The sequence below is a fragment of the Pinus tabuliformis genome, chromosome 3_2 (genome assembly GCF_031772625.1).
Source record: "Pinus tabuliformis cultivar Carrire ecotype Pingquan chromosome 3_2, CPIR1, whole genome shotgun sequence".
NCBI classification, from domain to species: domain Eukaryota; kingdom Viridiplantae; phylum Streptophyta; class Pinopsida; order Pinales; family Pinaceae; genus Pinus; species Pinus tabuliformis.
The window spans coordinates 149,039,372-149,060,067 of NC_142302.1; the positions used below are offsets into that span (position 1 = coordinate 149,039,372).

At 39.3% G+C, this 20,696-nt stretch overlaps 1 protein-coding gene across 1 annotated transcript in view; it reads right to left on the reverse strand.

The window, feature by feature from the left end:
* MAA3 (P-loop containing nucleoside triphosphate hydrolases superfamily protein) overlaps window positions 1-20,696 on the reverse strand; it is a 464,706-nt gene that overhangs the window by 303,110 nt on the left and 140,900 nt on the right. The window contains exons 9-10 of the mRNA XM_089415984.1: window positions 10,041-10,152; window positions 9,808-9,913 (exon numbers count right to left, since the gene is read on the reverse strand). Coding sequence (XP_089272110.1) covers window positions 9,808-9,913; window positions 10,041-10,152 — 218 coding nt within the window. The remainder of the gene's footprint in view (window positions 1-9,807; window positions 9,914-10,040; window positions 10,153-20,696) is intronic.

Genomic DNA, 20,696 nt, shown 5'->3' on the forward strand with positions numbered 1-20,696 from the left:
AATTTATGATGTATTTCTTGTGTTTCATCATTTTGTAAAGCTATCTTAAGGTAAGTTTGTGACCTTTAGGCCTAATTGAATGCTCCAAGCATTTTTACAGGTTTTTTTGTAGATTTGTGAAAAGTGACTTGATTTCCCTCATATAAATAAAGGGAAGTTACTTTCACTCATTCATCATCACACACACCTCTCTTCTCTCTTGAGCGAGTGCGCACTAGTTCTCTCAGTCGCTATGGATGAATGAGCAAATTGTCATGGGATGGATATTTTTGCATGGAGAAACTATCTTTGGATTGATGAAGTGATTCTTAATTGAATGGTGTAAGTTTATTGTTATTTTTCTTCCATTTTGCATGCAATTTTCTAAAACTAGGGTTTCTATCATGCCATATTAAAAAGTGCAAAATCTTGTCTCGACTCTTTATATGTTATGCAAAATTTTTCTTTAAAGAATCCATCAAAGGAACTTGTTGCATGCACCATTTGACCTTAAATCTCCTACTACAAGAAGTTGTTAGGGTTTCTAAGAGAAGAATTTTAGTCTTTCACCCTCTTCATCCAAGCCTTTCTATCATTGACCTCGCCATTTTTTACTCAGCCCAATTGAATAGAGGCACTAGTCTAGTTGTTGGATCACCTTGTAAAATTACCTCTCTTCCTTATTCCTTGGTAACTAGGGTTAGGGTTTGGTTTTAATTTGCATTTTATGATAATATTGCATTGATGGGTTATTGTCCTATTGATAGAGATTTCATTTAATAAATTGAAAAAGCAAAATCTACCATTAATTGCATTCTTCACCGCAAAAATAGGGTTGATGCAGTGTTACTTGGGAGCGGGAGCGGGAGCGGGGAGCGGGAGCGGAAGCGGGAGCGGGAGCGGGAGCGACCATTTTCAGAAGCTCCCGGTTTGGGAGCGAATCCCGGAGCGATTTTTTAAAAATATATATATTTTTTATATTTTTTAATTTTTGATACATATATGTCAACAAAAACATGTAGAATGATGAAATAGACATAAAAAACATAAAAAAACATAAATTGATCATTGAACCATATCACATCAATCATCTAGAAATTATAATCGTCATCAACCTTAGTAAAATAATAAATTAAAATAACATTCAATTCAATAACATTTATCATCATTGATCACCAAAGTAACAAGTTGTACTTGTAAGCCAAGTTTAACCATTACAAGAAGTAATATCGAAGATATTTCTAAGTCCTAACTTCTAACTGTTAACATGATATGAAATGTTAAAAATTTATAAAATGAAACATGAATAATGAGATGAAATGAAACAACTTTAGTCTTTCACAAAGCATCATATTCATAATTCACAATCATTACCAATGAGTTATAATTGCCAAGGCCCAACTTCAAACTTCAAATTTTCATTGTCACAGTGATATAATGTTTACAAAAAATATCATAATGTCATAATGATATGAAAGAGTCAAGAGTCAAGAGTCAAGGACTCAAAACTCAACACTGAACAGTTATGAAAACTAAAGTGACAAGTCTAATAGAAACTAAAAAAGACAAGTAAACTGTAAATCTACAAGTGGCCCTTGCCACGAGAGTCTCCAGGAGTATAAGTAGGTCTTGGCGGTCTTCTAGGAGTCTCCCACCCAGACCGACGACCAGAACTAGAGCCTCCACGCGAGGGTGTCGATGGAGGTGGCGACAGCAATGGAACAAGACTCGGGCCCCGAGAACTGCTACTGGATGGTGGAGGTGGAGGTGGCATGGCTGCTGCAGCTGCTTCAGCTTCATCCCGTACAAGCTCATCTTCTAGTTCTTCCATATGTACAATGCCATCCTCCAAATTGTCGTCCTCAGGGTGATTGTCCCAAATTTTATATGTGGGATCTTCATTAGCCCGATCACAGTAATGGCTCAACAACCTCAAATTGTAGTGCACATAAACCAAGCTTTCTGCTCGGTTTTCGTTGAGCCTGTTTCTTTTCACATTATGTATATAACTGTAGGTGCTCCAACACCTCTCTGCAGAAGAAGAATTTACAACCTGTGCAAGAACTTTCAATGCCAATTTTCGCAAAAGTCCGTCGCCGCCATATGTTTCCCACCATGTGAGAGAATCAAATTTATCTTTGTCGTCCATTGCATGGAAGTTACCATACAAACCACTGCCAGTGAAGTATCTGCCTATTTCAAGGCGCACAGCTGCACATTCCTCCCTGTCAGGCACCAACTTTTCTAATGCATCCAGATATCCTTTAGTTACCTCTCGATCTAAATGGGGTTTGGTCCTAACACCACCCCCTGCTGCAGGTTTGCCCAACCAAGAATCTGAGTAGTATTTTGGCGTAAGGATATACGCCAAGCAATGTAGTGGAAGGTTAAGCCTTTTCCACCGTTCACACACACAATCGTGAATCAGATTGTACAAGTCGGGATCTCTGTTATTAACAATGTCTTTTATTTCCCCCAACATGGTATCCATTTGCTCATACACCTCGCCAATCACTGGTTTGTCTGTATCTGCAAACCGAATCATGTTATAAATTGGCTTGGTGAAATCCAATACCTGTCTCACAGCTGTCCAAAACTGCCCATCAAGAGCGGCCTCCTCCACCGTTTCAAAACCTGCAATGTCAGCTACATTTGTAGCCCTTTCCTTTAACACCTGCCAATTTGGACTTGATACCATGCTAGCTAAACCCTCTCTTACCTTCAAAAGGCGCCTGAAGGTGAGGTAATAGCTACCAAATCTAGTCCTCGCAATCTTCAGCAACTCCAATCTCGAGTGACTGCGGAAAAGGCCATGGGTATTGCTATGATTTGTAATAAATTTTATCATTTTTTTTCCTCTCTTGTACAAATCACCAATCCATTGGTATTGTTCATTTTTGTTTTTGACAATATCATGCAACAGAAGGTTCAATGTGTGAACCAAACATCCAGACCAAAATATGTTCGGGTATCTATCCTCAATAATTGCTCCCGCTGCCTTACAATTAGGAGCATTATCAGTGATGACTTGGATGACATTGTATGGGCCAATACGCTCAATTGTTTCAAGCAATGCTTCTGCAATGTTGATAGCGGTCTTGAACTTGTCTGAGTAATCATGTGCAGCTAGAAAAATGGGACCACTTCGGGACACAGCAAGAACACTTATCAATGGCTTGCCTTTTACATTTGTCCATCCATCAGATACAATGGACACCCCATTGTCAGTCCAAGAACTTGTCATTTTATTCAAAGAATGTGATATTTTTGCTTTTTCATGATCAAGGCCAACTGTTCTTGCCTTGTCATACCCAGGGCTCTTGTATCCTTTAGGGGCATCATTTATGGCAGAAACCATTTCGTGCCAATAAGGTGAGCGTAGAACATTGAATGGTATCCCATTTGCATAGAGGAACCTGTAAATTTTTGAATCCACATCATTCCTACACCCCTCATCAAGGAAATCTGATATGGTTCTACGGCGTAAAGATGATGACCCTGAGCCTCCATGTCCATATCCACTGCCTTGGGAGGATGCTGAAGGAGTTCTTTGTGAGCTTTCAAAGAAACCCCTTGATCTTTTTGCTTTGTATTGGGCGTCCTCCTCTTCCTTTATGTATTTGGCTCTATCTGCTGTTGACACCGCGTCGCAAGTTCTGATTCCTATTTGTTTCTCTCCATCCCATGCCCTTTTCCCGCAAAGGTGTCTTCTCAAACGGGTGTATGAGCCTGTGAAATCATTGTTGCAATGGGGGCAATGAAATTTAGTGGTTCCACCCCCTCTCCCTGTTTCAGGCCTGTGAACATATTTCCACAATGGAGTTTGGTCTTGTTTAGTTTTTTGACCCTCATGTTCACCCTCCACATCCTCCTCACTGGGGTTTTCACCTATTTGACTTCCTCCGGCTTCTTCATCCACCTCTTCAGTTTCAGGCCCCCTCCGTTTCCTACTCTCCACCACCATAATAACCAGAAAAGGGACCAGGAAGAGAAAAATGCCAATAAAAATCCCCAGGTCCATCGTGTTTGATGTTTGTAGGGTTTGAGTCTTGAATCTGCAAATTAATTTAGTTTATTGGGATTAATTCATTTAATTTATTAATTTAATTTAAATTAATGATCTTTAAACTCAAACAGGTAAATTAAACTAAACAAACTAACTACCTAACCAACTAAACTAACTAAATGATTAAGTTACTTACCTCTGCAAGCTTGCTCCTCGCTCCTTGGCACTTGCTCCTCGCTCCTCAGCTCTGGCTCCTTGCTCCTCAGCTCTTGCTCCTTGCTCCTTTGCTCTCAAACTCAAGCTCAATCTCATTGAAATGATTTTGTTTTGGCCCATTGGGCTTAGAAACCCAAAAAAATTAGTTAAATTTTTTGGTTTTTTCGGGTCCGCGGAATTTTTTTCCGCCGAACCGCTCCCGGTTCACTAAAATTCGCTCCCGGAGCGTTTTTTAATGCCCGGGAGCGATCAGGGAGCGATCGCTCCCAGGCATTAAAAAGCGCTCCGGGAGCGCGGGAGCGATCGCTCCCTGAAGCGCTCCCTCACAGACCAGGGAGCGCAAATTTTTTTACGGGAGCGATTTGGGGAGCGCGCTCCCGACCCGCTCCCGAGCCTCTCCCGCCCGGAGCGCGCTTCGGGAGCGGTTTCGAAGGGGGGGGGGGGCGCTCCCCCGCATCACTGGGTTGATGTCTAGACATATTGTTGTTTCATGCATTTAAAACAATTATAAACCTTAAAGTTTCCTTATCCCTTGCTTACCTCTTGATAGCCTTTAATCCTTTGTTGAATCTATCACTTGGAGGCTATTTCATTGTTGTTATATGGTATTAATGTTGTAAATTTGCATACCATAAAAAACCCAGTTTATAATATTCTTCTTCTAGTATATTGGGGTTGGTGGAAGTGTGCTTGAGCCTTGAATACATGTAACTCTTATCTCAGCCTTCAAGGTTTGGTTAGTGCCTTCTCCAATTATCATTGGACTATTATCACCTTTGAACCCTCCTTTGTTGAAAACCTCATTTGGCTTGGAACCCTGGTCATCTAACCTCTAAGCCTTTTCAAAAGCCTCCCTTGTGGGGATAACATCCACCACTAAATAGCAAGAGAGACACCACTGAGGTGATAATGGTAGTTAATCTCATTGTTGCCATAAGACCTAGGTTTCCTAGTGAGGCTTTGCACTATGCCCACTAGATTTTGCAGTAATAGAGAGCATATCATATATACTAAATGAAGAAAATCTTGGGATCATGGCCCCATATAAGAGTTTATTACACTTAATCGAGTTTAGCAAAAGAAGGCTAATGAAGAGGTTAGGAACTTGGTCATGGGGTCGTTTGATCCACGAATGGTTGTGCATGTGGCCCTGAAAGTTCCTAGTACAATGGGTCATGACCAGTGTTGAAAATATCGGTATTGGCAAAATATCGGCGAGGGTCCAGAAAATATCTTATCAGCAATATCAGCGAAAATATCGGAAAATATCGGCAAGCATAAAAAATAATTTTTTCAAATTTTTAAATATAGCCGATATTTTGCCGATATTTTCAAAATATCGCGATATTTTGCCGATATTTTCTGATATTTGTCGATATTTTGAAAATATCGCGATCAATAACCCTGTTGGAGCGCCTTTCCCTCCCAAACAATCGATGTGATCAATAACCCTGTTGTGCCATGTAGTTCTAATGAAAACGGAGAATCATCTACCTAGGGAAGATTGAAGAGAGATAACACAGAAATCAAGGCAAACACTTCACATCAGCTAGATCAATCCAAGCATGTGCAGCTCCACAATCCCAACCAGATAGTCAATTCAAGTGATGCGGATGTCACTAATCCGACCAACATAGAGGCATTTGAATCCTCAATTGAGGCAGATCCACATAATCCATTTGACATTTGAGATTCTTCATCTCTGAACAATGTGCCTATTGATTTCAATTTATTCATGAATAGAAACAAGGAATATGACCAAGAAAGGAAGAACATGGACCGACAAGGTGTTATTATGTTCTTATTACAAAAAATGCCTGATAAAGATGCATTCAACAAATAGTGTATTTCAAATTGGGGGACTAAAGGAATTTGATGAACTCATATTGGAGCCTTTAGTCATGTCATTTGTGTTTATTACTCAGTTGTTGCTCACTATGTTCTACAATATGGTACCTAGAACATGTAGGTTCTTTAGCTTATGTGTAATCATGGAAAGTAGAACTAACCCATATGAAAAATGTAACAACCCATCTCAAATCACGAACAACATAGCAATATTAGCATGCATGTGAGGCATACATATGATAGCTACATATGCATGCATCATATACATTGCACTAGTATATATATATGTATGTAACAACCCATCTCAAACAACCCATCTCAAATCACGAACAACATAGCAATATTAGCATGCATGTGAGGCATACATATGATAGGCATATATATATATGTAGCTATCATATGTATGCCTCACATGCATGCTAATATTGCTATGTTGTTCGTGATTTGAGATGGGTTGTTACAAAAAAAGTCAAGCAAACTAGCCCCTATAGATCGAATTGCTTTGTCTTACAACAAATTTGCAACCTTTCGTTGCTTTGTTCACAACATGCTTCAATATTTCTTAACTTCAAATCGTAGAAGAATTTCCTTCAAGGCTAACACACGGGTTTGTGTTGATGTTGATTTAGAACAGAAGCAGCCTCAAAGCATTTCAATGTTCATTACTAAAGGAGTTTATAAGAAAAATCCATGAATTTGCCTAATGCATACTTTGTCAATCAAGCACAAGATCATCTAATCCAAATTGCCCTTGTAGAAGGCTAAAGAAACTCAAATTAATAGAAAGATCTTTTTAGAAGGTGGAGTGAATTCCTAAGGAGTCGATGAGGAATAAACCTAAATAATTGCCTCTATCTAAAGAAGGTTCACATTCTTCAATGTTGAATGTCTCTATGAAGGTTGTGCAAGGAGGCCCTAAGCTTCTAAACCCTGAGCAATGCACACAAACAATGTAGAATTCTATGGAAGTCAAAAAATGATGACAAATCAAGAATAAAAATAGGAAGGAAGTCAAAACCCCTTCAAAATATAAATCTAGTCAAGTGGAGATCCTCCAAGAGGCCATCGAGAAAAACTTGATGCTTGGTGAATTTGACTCTAACAACAAGTTTCCTAGTTCAATGAAGGTGGTGCCTCTTGAATGAAGTTTATTAACGTGAAACGATGGCTATTCTATGCTGAGAGTAATTCATGAAAGAAATTCTGAAGTATGTATTTCTTGAAAAGGTGAAGTTAGATGGTTCCAAATTAAGATCCCACATTATCTATTGCTAGTGCGGCCCCTTTAGACTATAAATCATGATAAAGGGGGGAGGTGATGTTGTTTTCGCTATCTCCAACTCCCTTAAACGATTTATGGTAGATCATGGCTCTTATCCATATAATATCTGTCTAGGTAATGATTATATTGAAGGACGAGCTAGTTTGCCTTTGCTTGTTGATTGGTCTAACCACCAATTGCTAGTACCAATAGGTTTGTCCTCTAGGATTGTCGTGCTTCCTCACTATTGGATGTTGAATGGATTATGGGAGGGAACTTCAACTTAGTTGAATGATTAGACAGAGAAGGAAACTTTGATTCTACTTTTAAAGAATGGAAAGACAAGCTTGGTGTAGGTGCAAGGCTTCTCTCCAAGCTTTTTATCCTAACTAGAAGAAAAGCCTAGACTATGGGCGATGGTTCACGTGGTGCAATATGTAACTAGGAAAAGACATAGTGCAAGACGTTAAATAAATTCTAAGGCCCATAGGATGTCCCTTCTATTGAAGAATCTAGAGCAAATTAGTGTAGTGTGATTCTTTGTTACTTGATAACAATTTGTGGAGTATTTTTACTTTTCCTTATTAGCTTATTCTTCTTCTTCTTATTATTAATGCATATGTGTGTACTTCATCTAACTGCTACCAAAACATAAAAACAAGAACACAAGATGTTGGCTCTCTGCCAGGGCCAGAACCTCTCTTCTCTTGAGAGGAAAACCCTTTAGTGAATTTCTCTTATTGAAGCTTCTATTGATGAATGCCAAACCCTAGACCCCTGACAAGAATATCCTCCAAGCACCAGTCAAGTCCTTCCTTATTTCTGCACCTTATTCCCTGGCACTTCTTCTGGCACTCCATTTCCTGGCACTTCTTCCACCACTTCGTCTCCTGGCACTTCGTCTTCCTTCTTCGATCTTTGTCTAGGAATAGTTCTTGCTCATGTGAGCCTCTTAGATGAGGTGTTCCTCTTCTATCCCCTTCTCAAGTACTTCTTCTTTGACCAACCGAGATCCTTCTTGAGATATGGGTGTATGACTGTACTGCTGTTCTGCCACCCTAGTTTTTTTTGCACGTGTGGGAGGATTACTAGGTGTTATATGCCCTTCTCTCCTTTGCTTGAGTATCTTTCTTCTACGCTAGAGTAGGAGGCCTTGTAGGCCTAGTTTTAGCCCCAAATGAAGATAGATGAGTGTCTATGGATTGCTGCTCTCCTAGCCACAGGGATAGCCCTCTGTTTTCCTCGCATGTGTGACTGCAGCAGCCCTAGAACAGACCTCTTGACTTCGGTGGTATACCCTTCTCCTTCGCTGCCCTTGGAGACCCTCTTCCTTCGTTCTTTCTTCCTTTTCCCTTCGCAGATTTCAGAGCTCATTGAGTGCATTGTATTGGAGTGGACAGCCTCTATAAATAGAGGACTGTCCCTCCATTTAGGCTGACTAGAAGGCCAACTAGTCAACTGTTTGCAGGCCGACTTGAAGAGTAGATTTCGGATGGTTTCTTTGGTGGTATTGCATGCTTGAAGGAGCTTCTTGATGATGCTTTAGCATAGGAGGAGACTTGACTTTGCTTGGAGGTTTTCTCTTTGACTTAAATACATATTTATACAAGGTGTAACATGCCCTTAAGGTCTTCAACCTTTTTCTTTTGACTATTTGACTCACCTATAGCACTTTAACTAGTGTTAGACCTATTTCAAAGAGCAATAAACTCATTGACATATATCATAAAAATAATATTTCTTTTTTTTGAATAAACTCATTTACGAAGATCGAACCTAGTTACATTTCTTTCAACACCTTCATTCTTAGGTTAAGCTACAAAGAATGGATATAATCATCAATGCGGACAATTCTAACAATTGTCCTTCTTCACCATTGCTTCCCTTGGCCAAACCCTTAATGATATCATTTGTTCCATGCTCAAGCTTAATGCATCCCATTTTGATTTGAATGATTTTAGGGCGTTTGTTCATAGGGTCTAGAAACTTTTGTCTAGGCTATAGGAAGAGATGGGTTGGATCCTCTGGCGGGGATCTGCAATTCATACGACCATGGAATTTATGCATGGCAGGGGGAAGAATGGTGGCTAAAAATAATATAAGGAAAACCAAATATGGAAAGAACAACAAAAGGGGACCCAAGCGACTTACTTTTACAAAAGGAGTGTAATCAAAGCTGACCAAGTCTCCAATAAAATAAGAAAATGTGGATCAGTGATCAATATGAAAAAAAATGCCCAAAAGAGACATGGATAAAGTATTAAGGTGTACCGAAGCACAAATCTAATACATGTTCACTCGACCATGTTTCATCAATTTATGTGACAAATAAACGCATCCCTTGTCCAAATGATTTTTAAGTACTGCTACATTTCCTGGGTGTTATAGAAAGGAAGTTCTGAAACCGTAAGTCTCATCAACTATAATATCAGCGCACAAAGAAAACAACATAAGCACACAAAGAAAGTATGAATTTAGGCTGTAACAAAGCTCTCACCTGTATTCATCAAACGGAGAACAATTTCATCCAAAGCAGAATTGGAAGGTGCGCAGACAAGAATATGCACACGGTGTTTGCGTTTTGCTGCCACTACCTCTGGTTTCTTCAATAATCCAAGACCAATTTATAAAAATTTAATAAAGACTATGCATAGCCATCTCAAAAGAAGAAAACAGATTTATCAGAACAACATCATTCTTGCTATTGTCAGCAGAGCAAATGGAACTAACAAACTCATTCCCAGTTGTTGGGTAGAAGCCCTCATCACCATCCATTGGCATGATAATGTCTCTTGGATTAACCCCACACATCCATGGTGATGCCTTCATCCAATGCTTAAACCTGAAATTTCCAAGGTAATCTACTTTCAAGAACAATTTCAGCTGGACAGTGATAAAAAAATGGAAACATATTTACATTAAAAAAATCATGTAAAAAGTTATTATTACAACATCAATCCTTGATATACATTTCATAAATATGTAATGGATGAGTCATTAACAAAACTGCATCAACAAAGATCACAAGATCAAAATTGATGACCAATTTAATAGAACTACCCATAAATGATGGACTGATGAAGCCTCTGAGGAATAAAAAGTAGCTTAGTCGAATGCCATCAGTTAATGGCCAGAAAATAGAATCTTTGATTTAGACAACAATCACTCTTATCAGAATGAAAGGAGCATATAGCTTAACTTAACCACTTATACACAGAGATCCACAGCTTACAAAAGAGGAATCAACTAAATGAAATAAGCAGTTGGCCACACATATGACAGTAAATACAGTTAAGTTTGAAAGGCCAGGAGACTGAAGTTAGATACCTGTGCGTTGTACGGAATCAATGATGTAAATTCCATAGAAAAGTATGGCATGAATTATAAAATCATAAAACTGAATTAAGAAAAGCCAAAAGTTTAGAATCACAAATGACTCAATAAAATTACCAAGAAATATTGAGCCTCGAGGATTAAGAAGAGACTTCTAGTTGAAAACCACAGGGGCATTGCCCATATAACAAAAACTTCAATTAAGAAACTGACATCTCCAGCCAGAATTCAAGGAACATGAAGCTTTAGTTCACATTCTCCAGATAGAGTTCAACAGCTTGCCAAACGGATATATAGTAAACAAATTGAGCCACTGGCCCTACAAAAAATTGTTACTCCAGAAGCTAAACGTTACTCTAAAAGCTAAACTAGTAAAGGTTTACAGTCTGTTGCAGGTTAAACATGTGTTTGGCTGCCATCCACCGAGTGCAGGCCATTATACTTTTAATTCATCAAAGACAACCTTAGTTGGATGTACAAGTCCAACTATTAATCCACCAAGGTCAATCCCACTAGGCTGGGAATCTACCTAATGGTGATTCACCAGGTAGTGATCCACTGAGTAGAAAATGTGGCACTGAACCCACCAAATGACAACTTCGCTGAAGCCAGCCCACCAAACTACTATTCCACCCCAGTGAACCGCATGGTGTGAGGGTGTCTTTGGGTCTAGTTTTATGGTGAATTTGTGGGTGGAATACCTCTGCTCTGCAGGCCGCATGATTTTGGGTTGTTACAGGAGGCGTGGAGCATGTTTGGGCCAATGTTTTAAAACTCTGACTCGGGTTCGGAACCGGCCGAGGGTCGACTCCGACTCCAACTCGGTATCGACTTGGTCAGTGTGATTTCAATGAATCAATGGTTGAAAAAAATACATTAAATATTTATTTTTTTATGAAAAAACATAATTTTAAAGATTTTCATTCATGTTTCCAAACACAAAGCATTAGAATATAGAGAGAAGACAACATATGATCAAAGTAGGCTCATGAATATATCCATTATATCAAAATGGCACCCAGTGCACTATCCAATACATACATGATATAGAGATCAAAACAAAAACACATAACCAAGGAGGCTCTAAATGGCCTCTACAACAAAAGTAAACTGTAAAACATCACTAGTCACCAATACTATTGGCTATTGCTAGAGAAGCCAATATAATCTGGCTCAGACTATGAATCAGAGTCAGACAAGGAAACCCATGGCTCCTCCTCCTCCTCATCACCATCTCCAACTATAATTGTAGAAGTAGTAGCACTAGCAGGCGCAGCAGCTGCACGCTAAGATAGACGAGATATGTGCTTCCGTCGTGGTTGAGTAGAGGAAGTGCCTGCAACTAGAGGACTTGGGGTTAGACCTAGTACAAGTGAATATGCATTCAACTGAACATTATGTTCAACTAATGCCTCCATCTATAAATTCAAATCAAGACCAATATCCTCATCATAATCAAACTATGTTGGATGACTCTCCACTACCCAATCTGATGTTGGATCAATATCTTCCAACACAATGGGATCTGTATCAGGTCTTTTGTTCAGCGGTTGGTTGTGTCTTAGCCGGAGGTTGTATTGGACATAGACTAGATCATTTAACCATTTTTGTTTCAAACGGTTTCTCTTCTTCGTGTGAATCCTCTCAAAGACAGACCAAATTCGCTCACACCCAATAGCACTCCAAGTTTGACTCAAAATATGGGTTGCAAACTTCTACAATTGAGGACAATGGCTAACAAATGCCTCCCACCATCGTGCTACAAAAAACATAGTTGTGTAATGAGTTAGCTCAACAAATTATATCCAACTTTCAAATTATAAACAATTTAACAAAATAAGAATCTGAAAATTGAAATTGTTTGTTTACCTAGCTCATTTGCTTCCCTTGCAATCCTTGCCAGGTTCTTGCCAAAGATACCTGTGGCTCTGCTGAAACAAGTGATTTGTCGGTGTATCTCCAGTTGATCACTCTCCTTAGGGACCATGCGGTTAATGCAGTCAATCAATCCATCTCTAACCTCCCTAGTCAAAGCTTCTGCCTCCAGAGCTTTATAATGATACCTTGGGTTCAGGAAAAACCCAGTTGTATGTATAGGGCGATGGAGTTGATTGTTCCATCTTTGATCAATGATTTCCCAAATGGGCCCATACTTAGCCACTCTATCCTTGTATGCTGCCTTTATTTGCTCCTTTGCTTGATCCATAGCCTCATAAATGAAGCCCATAGCCAATCTTTCCCCATCCACCAACCGCAACACCTTAACCAGTGGCTCAGCAACCTTCACAATCTTTGTTGCCTTTTTCCAAAATATTTCTTCATTAACTTTCTTTCTCACATCTTTGCCATCTTGTTTGTGAGCCCATTGACATTCATTCCATTCATCACTGGAAAACACCCTTTGCAAGTTTCTATATTGGGAAAGCATAGATTGCAATGTCAAAAAATGAGTTGCAAATCTAGTGATGGCAGGCATAATAATATCCCTGCCCCTTGTGTGCTTCCTCATCAGGTTCAAAATCCATGAATGATTGTAGATATATTTTGTTATGCTTTTGGCATGCTCTACAATGTTCTTGACCCAGTCTATTTTGCCAATATCCTCAAGCATGAGGTCTATGCAATGTGCAGCACATGGGGTCCAAAAAATGGTTGTGTTTTTCCTCTAACATTTTACCAGCAAGAACATAGATAGAGGCATTATCTATAATGATTTGAACAACATTAGCCACCCCCACCTCTACAACAACCTCATCCAAACGCTAAAACAACAAGTGTGCATCTTTCACCTTATCAGATGCATCAACTAATTTTAGAAACAAGGTTCCTTGTGGGCAAAAGATAAGTTTATGATGGTATGGTTCCTTTGATAAGTCCATCCATCTGACATGATGGTACATATTGTTTTTGCCCATGAGCTTTTGAAATATTTCAAATATTCATCAATGGACAAAAATTCTTTTTGCAAAAGAGATCCCCTTAACTCATGCATAGTAGGGCCTTTGAAGCCCTTTCCAGCAGCAAATATGGCATCAAACATAGGTTCATAATATGGTGAACGAGAAGCATTGAAGGGGATATCAGCGTCATACCACCATCTAGCTATGTAATCACAAGTAGTTTCTCTCAATTCTTTCTTCCAATGGTCATCTAAAGTGGGTTGCATTTGACCTCTATTAGCTTGAGGACCATGTGCACTATCAGAGGGAGAGGAGGTTGTGAAATAACTTTTGATATCACCCTTATTTTTCATTTTACCCTTACCCTTTTCTTGAATAGACTCCAAAGAGGGAGGAACATAGCGAAAGGGGTTGGATGCATCAGTGTTAGCAATAAAATTTTGAAATTGCAAATTAATTGTAAGAGATACACCAGATGATTTCTGAATGTAATAAATATTATTAATTGATAAAATTTGAATGATGATTACAAGGTTGAGGCGGTGCTCCTTTAATAGGAGTTGACTGGCCATGCCTAATCAGAGAGACATGTCCTTTGGGGACTAAGGTTTCTTCATTTAACTAATTAATTGTTAATTAATTGATTATAATTATTTATTTATTTATTTAAATAATATTTTAATTAAATGTTATAAATTTAAATTCATAACATTGCCTTCCCCTTAAGATGCTTTGTCCTCAAAGCATAGGTAGGTCTGGGTGTTGATGAAGAAAATGTTTTGATTCCCAAGACGAGTCTTCCTCTGGTAACCTCTTCCATTTGATGAGGTATTCCTTTATTGTCTTGGACCGTAAAACCTTTTCTTGGGTAGCGAGTATACCTTCAGGTTCGAGGACTATTCTTCCTTCTTCATCGGTCTCTGGTATTTCTGTTTGTGCTATTTGGTTTTGCCCTAATACTCTCTTGAGACTTGATACATGAAAGGTATTATGGATTCGACAATTATCAAGTAACTTTAAGCCATAAGCTACGCTACTTATTTTTTTGATTATCTGATACGACCCATAATATTTAGGTGATAATTTATTCTTCCCTTGTTGTTTTAGTGATAGTTGCTTATAAGGTTGGAGTCTAACAAAGACCCAATCTCCCTCCTCGAACTCTCTTTCAGAGCAGTGTTGGTCAACTTGTTGTTTCATTCTATTATGAGCCATGGTTAGATTTTCTTTTAGTAAGTTGATGATCCTTTGACTTTCTCCTAGGTGGTCTTTAACTACTGGTACCCTAGAATCAAGGAGTGCAAAGTCTTTCCACCTGGGTGGCTCGTAACCATATAAGGCTTGGAAGGGTGTCATCTTAGCTGACGTGTGGTACGTGGTATTATACCACCATTCTGCCAGGTGTAGCCACTGGGTCCATCTGTTTTGTTTATCTGTAACGAAACAACGAAGATATGTTTCCAAGCATTTATTAACAATTTCGGTTTTCCCATCTGTTTGGGGGTGATAGGCCGAACTCATGTTGAGGGATATTCCTGCTTGGTGGCAGAATTCCTTCCAAAATTTTCCCTTAAACCTTACATCTCTATCACTGACGATGACCTTAGGAAACCCGTGTAGTTTGTAAATATTTTTACAAAACACATCAGCGATTTGTTTAGCTGTGTCTTTTTAATAGCCATAAAGTGGGCATATTTAGTGAGCCTGTCAACTACTACAAATATTTTATCCTTTTCGTCAGAGGCGGGTATTCCTTCAATAAAGTCCATCGAAATCTCCTCCCACTTCTGATTTGGAATGTGTAATGGGTGTAGCAATCCTATATTGATTTGTGGTAGCATTGGATGTGCTCTAGCCATGAAAATTGGCAGAGAGGCTAAGGCACATGAGATCTCCAAGACCCAAAAATCGTTTTGCGAAATTCCATCCGAATGAGGAGTTATTAAAATAATTAATATTTTTAATGGGTTCCTAAGTCTAAACTTGGGAAAATAAAAATATTAATGGGTATTAATAAAGATAACGATGAGAAGCTTCTAAGAGACAAGGATCAAGTCTATTTTAATCTTAGCGGTTGATTAGGGACTTAATCTCGGTCGTTGATTCATCAACATGAAAAGTATAAGAGAAGACTTGAGGGTCATTTGGAGACATACCAGCAAATACTCAGTATCCCAAGGAAAATCAATTTTCAAAGAGAGTGAAATCGATTTCAAAGGGAGAGTTGCAGGGTGGAGGAAGAGGGGGTGATTAGCAACAATCAGGAAGATCAGAAGAGGTGACGCAGGGACTCTGAGATACAATGCAGAGGGAGACACAGATCATAGAGACCCAGTGGATGACGTAGAGAAGGACAGAGCAGCGCAGAGCCAAGCAGAGTGACGCAGTAGGGAAAGGACGTCCTCCAAGGTGTCAAAAAGTCTTGGAGAAAAGTCTCAGGTGTTTTCTCCCAGTGTCTATGCAAAAATTTTGTGTAAAAGCGATTGTTGCTGGAGATTAATAAAACCCTCCTCTGTTGCACCGGTTTTCCCACATTGGGTTTTCCGAGGACAATTGTCCAAAAATAACTGTGTTGATGTGTTTGATTCTTGTGCATATATTTGTTTCTGTATAATGGTGTGATTTCTGTAGTAGAATTTAATTTATTATTTACTGAAATGATTTCGTAAATAACTTATTGAGAAATAAGTAGGTAAAATAAATCAGTTGCTGCAGTAATAGAATTTTTGTTTAGAAATTTTCACATCCCGGAGTTGGAACATTTTCGCTCTTGTTTCTTTGACAAATATCACATTCTGCAACATATTTCTGAATTTACTTGCCCATACCCTTCCAATAGATTGATTATCGGATGTTGTAGTAAGTCTTGTAGAATCCAACATCTCTAGCTGTTGGCGAATTGTGGGACTCTTTTAGTATTTTCACCTTAAATTTGGATGCGAGTGTTAGGTAAATTTTACCCTTGTACCATAAGATGTCATTTTTCCACTCGAAGTTGGTATACTAACTGATATTGTTAATCATGGAGTCACAATCCTTATCCTTGGCATATTTGGCTCGTATTTTGTCCAACCATTCTAGAACAACTATCATGGTGGCACATGTTGTGTGGTCGTCATCCTTACGTGAGAGTGCATCAGCGACAACATTCTCCTTTCCCTTCTTGTGTAATATTTCTAAGTCGAAGGCTGACAACTTCTCCATCCACTTATATTGTTCTGTTGATAATGTCTTTTGTTGATGTAAGAACTGACGACTGTTGTGGCCGATTCAGATTGAAAATTTACTTCCAAGCAAATATTGGCGCCACTTCGTCAAAGTGTGCATGATGGCGAGCATCTCCTTTTGGTATGTTGATTTTAAGCCTTCTCGTTTATTAAGTTTCTTGCTCTCAAATGCTATAAGGTGGTTGTCCTGCATTAATACAGCTCCAATTCCGAACCCAAAAGCATCACATTCGACTACGAACAATTTTGAGAAGTCAGGAGTTGCTAGTACTGGTGTGGTTGACATTACTTCCTTTAAATTCTCAAAACACCTGTCTACTTGGTTATTCCACTGAAAAGCATTCTTCTTTAACAAATTGGTTAGGGGTGTTGTCAAATGTGCATAGTTTTTTATAAATCTTCTGTAATACCCTGTTAAACCTAAAAATCCCCTCAGCTTGGATACGTTCTTGGGTTTGGGCCATTCTTTGATTGCCTTGATTTTGTTGGGATCCACTTGGACTCCTTCCCTCGATATAATATGTCCTAGGTATTCAACTTCCTTTTGCCCAAACATACATTTTGATAGCTTGGCGTAAAACTGGTTCCTTTCCAAAACAGACAATACTTCTTCCAGATGTTTGAGATGTTCTTTCCACGTCTTACTGTAGACTAGAATATCATCGAAGAAAACTAATACAAACTTCCGTAGATAAGGGTGAAAGAGTTCGTTCATGGTTGCTTGGAAGGTGGCTGGCGCATTTGTTAATCCAAATGGCATGACCTTGAACTCATAATGCCCTTCATGAGTCCTGATTGTTATCTTTTCGACGTCTTCTAACCTTACTCGTATTTGGTAGTAGCCTGATCTTAGATCTAACTTGGAAACATATTCTGCACCGTGTAGTTCATCTAACATTTCATCAACGAACGGAATCGAAACTTATGTTTAATAGTGATTTTGTTTAAACCTCTGTAATCTATACATAATAAAAAGGATCCATCCTTCTTCCTAACCAATATTACGGGTGCAGCATATGGACTTCTACTCTTCGTAATGATTTCATGCTTCAACAGGTCTTGTGTTAAGCGTTCTACTTCCATCTTGTGGTGATGGGGATAATGATATGACTTAACATTTACTGGTGTTGAGTCTGGTTTGACTTCAATAATGCGTTCAATCTGCCTCTCAGGGGGTAACTTCATTGGTAGATCTTGGAAAACCTTCTCGTATTTCTGAATCAAGAATGAAATTTTTTATGCTTGATGAGTCCCTTCTATCAATAATAACTCCAACTGTTGACATTGTGCGACAAACGTTGGTGCCCCCCTACAAATAAGTTTCTTCATCTGTTGAGCATAGATGACTTGCGTTGGTGGTGCCTGAAACCCGAACAACTTATATTTCCTTCCATCCCATTTGAATTTAATGAACTGCTTTATGTGATTTGTTGAATATGTGCCTAGTGTTCTTAACCATTGTACACCTAAAACGACATCTACTCCTCCTAGGGGAACTGTATAAAAACTGGACTCCATTGCATAGTCGCTTAATTGCAACTTAACCTTATGGCACTTGCCTACTCCATCTATATGTTTCCCATCTGCTACCATAACTTTTAAATCTGCTACCGGGTAAGCAAAAATGTTCAGTGTTTTTGCAACATTGACATCTACGAAGTTGTGTGTACTTCCTAAGTCTACTAGAACGATAACGCTTTGCTTCTTGATGTGACCTTTAAGTTTCAATGTCTGTGGTTGAGCTATCCCTGTGATGGCTGCTAGGGATATTCGTGGCATATCTTCTTCTGATTTTGGACTAGGGTTTGCATTTTCTTCAATGTCCTCTTCGTCAGAGCTGTCTTCTGAAGATTCTTCTTCTCGTTCGGCTTCGCAGTTGTACAATTTTTGTGTTGCGCATTTGTATCCTGCGTAATACTTGTCTCCACACTTCCAGAATTTGCCATTCTTTTTCATTTCGACACTAAATTGTTATTTTCCTTCATTTCGCAATGGTGGTGGAACATACTTGCTAGTGTTCTCTAACGATGGTTTACCTGACTTCCCCTTGGAATTCTTTCGTTACTAGCATATGGTGCTTTGTGGAGTTTGTATTTCCGCTCGATAATTATGGTTGTGTGTCTAGCTTCCTCAATGGTTTTGGATTTATGCAATTTTAATTCTTCGCGAATGTAATCTTTAAGACTACAGCGATACAGTTTTAACAACTCCTCATCTGAAAACCCTCTCTGCCTTACTGCCAATACTTCCCATTCGTGAGTGTATTCACTCACTAATCCTTTTTGCTTCAGGTGAACAAATCTCTCGTAGACATCATTCTCCTCCTCGTCATGAAACCATTTTAGCAGGGCGTTTTTAAAGTTTTGTCAATTGAAAGAACAACTCGTACATTTAAACGACCACCACAAAAACCAATCATACGCTTCTACTTCTAAGTAGTTGGATACTGTCATGACCCTTTCTTGCTCACCGAGTGGAGGGTTTGCTAAAAAGATGGCGTCCATCTTATTTACCCATACGACAACGCCCTTATAGTTCTTACCATCATACTTAGGTAATTCATTTTTTATTTTAAGATGGTTCCTCTTAGAAGATTTAGTATAACATTGGCTTCCTTCAAAGTGAATTTGTGGTATTCGTTGTTTCTCATGCCTCAGGAACTCATGCTCTAGAGAAGTCTCACCTTCCAGAGTCTTGGGACTCTGTGTAGTTGAAGGTGGATCAGCCCCTACGAAACGTTGGCTTATCAAGTTTTTTTAAGAAAGATATATCATTGGCCATTTGATCCTGCTTACTAACTGACTTCTCGACGTTATCTAGGCGTTTATTTAACTTGTTGATGTCCTCTTGAATTTTTTTCATATCGTCATTGTTTTTTTTTTTAACGAAGTCGGGTACTTATCTATTATAAAAGCCTGAGTTACAGAGATCTATTACATTGCAGAAGAGAGATTTTTGATCTGAGGAGCAAAAGCGGGTTCGCAGACCCATATTCCTCAATACTTCTCTTGTTTAATCTGAAAGCAAAATGAAGACGGCTGTACTGCCTTACAAAGGAACCTCCTAACCAGCTAAATTTACATTGCATCTATTAAGGGAAGTGTTGGGTGACAGAATCCTCCTGGTTCCTTGCGCTTGCCTTGGTTGAAGCTTCAGCCTGGTAACTCTGGGTAAGGGAGCGGATGTGGTCCATGGCCGCCTCCAGGTGGCTGCAGCGCTCTTTCAACCCTTCAATCTCATTCTTCCTTTTGTCCAGTTTTTTGCGCTTTGAGTTCCTATCTGCATGGTAATCATCTTGCAGCTCTTTAAGCTGCTTGGTTAGCCGATTGATCATAAATGTATGGGCCTTGCACATGGTGCAGTCCCTGTTGTTGAAGATGTTGTCCAGTGGATTGGCTGGTTGGGCTTGGTCAGCTGGTTGGTTCTGTTGTTCGGCCATATTAGCAAACAGAGGACTGGGATTCGAAGGAGGAGAAGTTCCAAGATGAGCGAGGAGCTGGAGAGTAAAGAGAGGGGGCGTGGTGTCACAGTGGTGCTGTCTCAGGCGAGGGGAGAGCGAAGGGATCAGAGTGTTGAGGGTAGGCTGTGGAAGAATATCCGGAGCTTTCCTGCCAACCAGAAGCAAAGATATCAGAGGATATAAAACAAGCAAACTTAAAACAGCAGTTACCAGGAGCGCTCTGCTGATCTTTGCGTCCCGATGAGTGATGATGCCTTCAGCGAGGTGTCTTCTGCTTATGAAAATGCTGTGGAGGTGCAGAGCGTTGCCCAGAGCTATGACCACTGTTACCAGGAGCTCGTTGTTGACCTTTGAATCCCGTTGAGTAGTGCTGCCTTCAGCAAGGTGTTTTCGACTTGAGAGAATGTAAAGGAGTTGCAGATCATTGCCCGAAGCTGTGCGAATACAAGAACCCTGTGTTCGATTT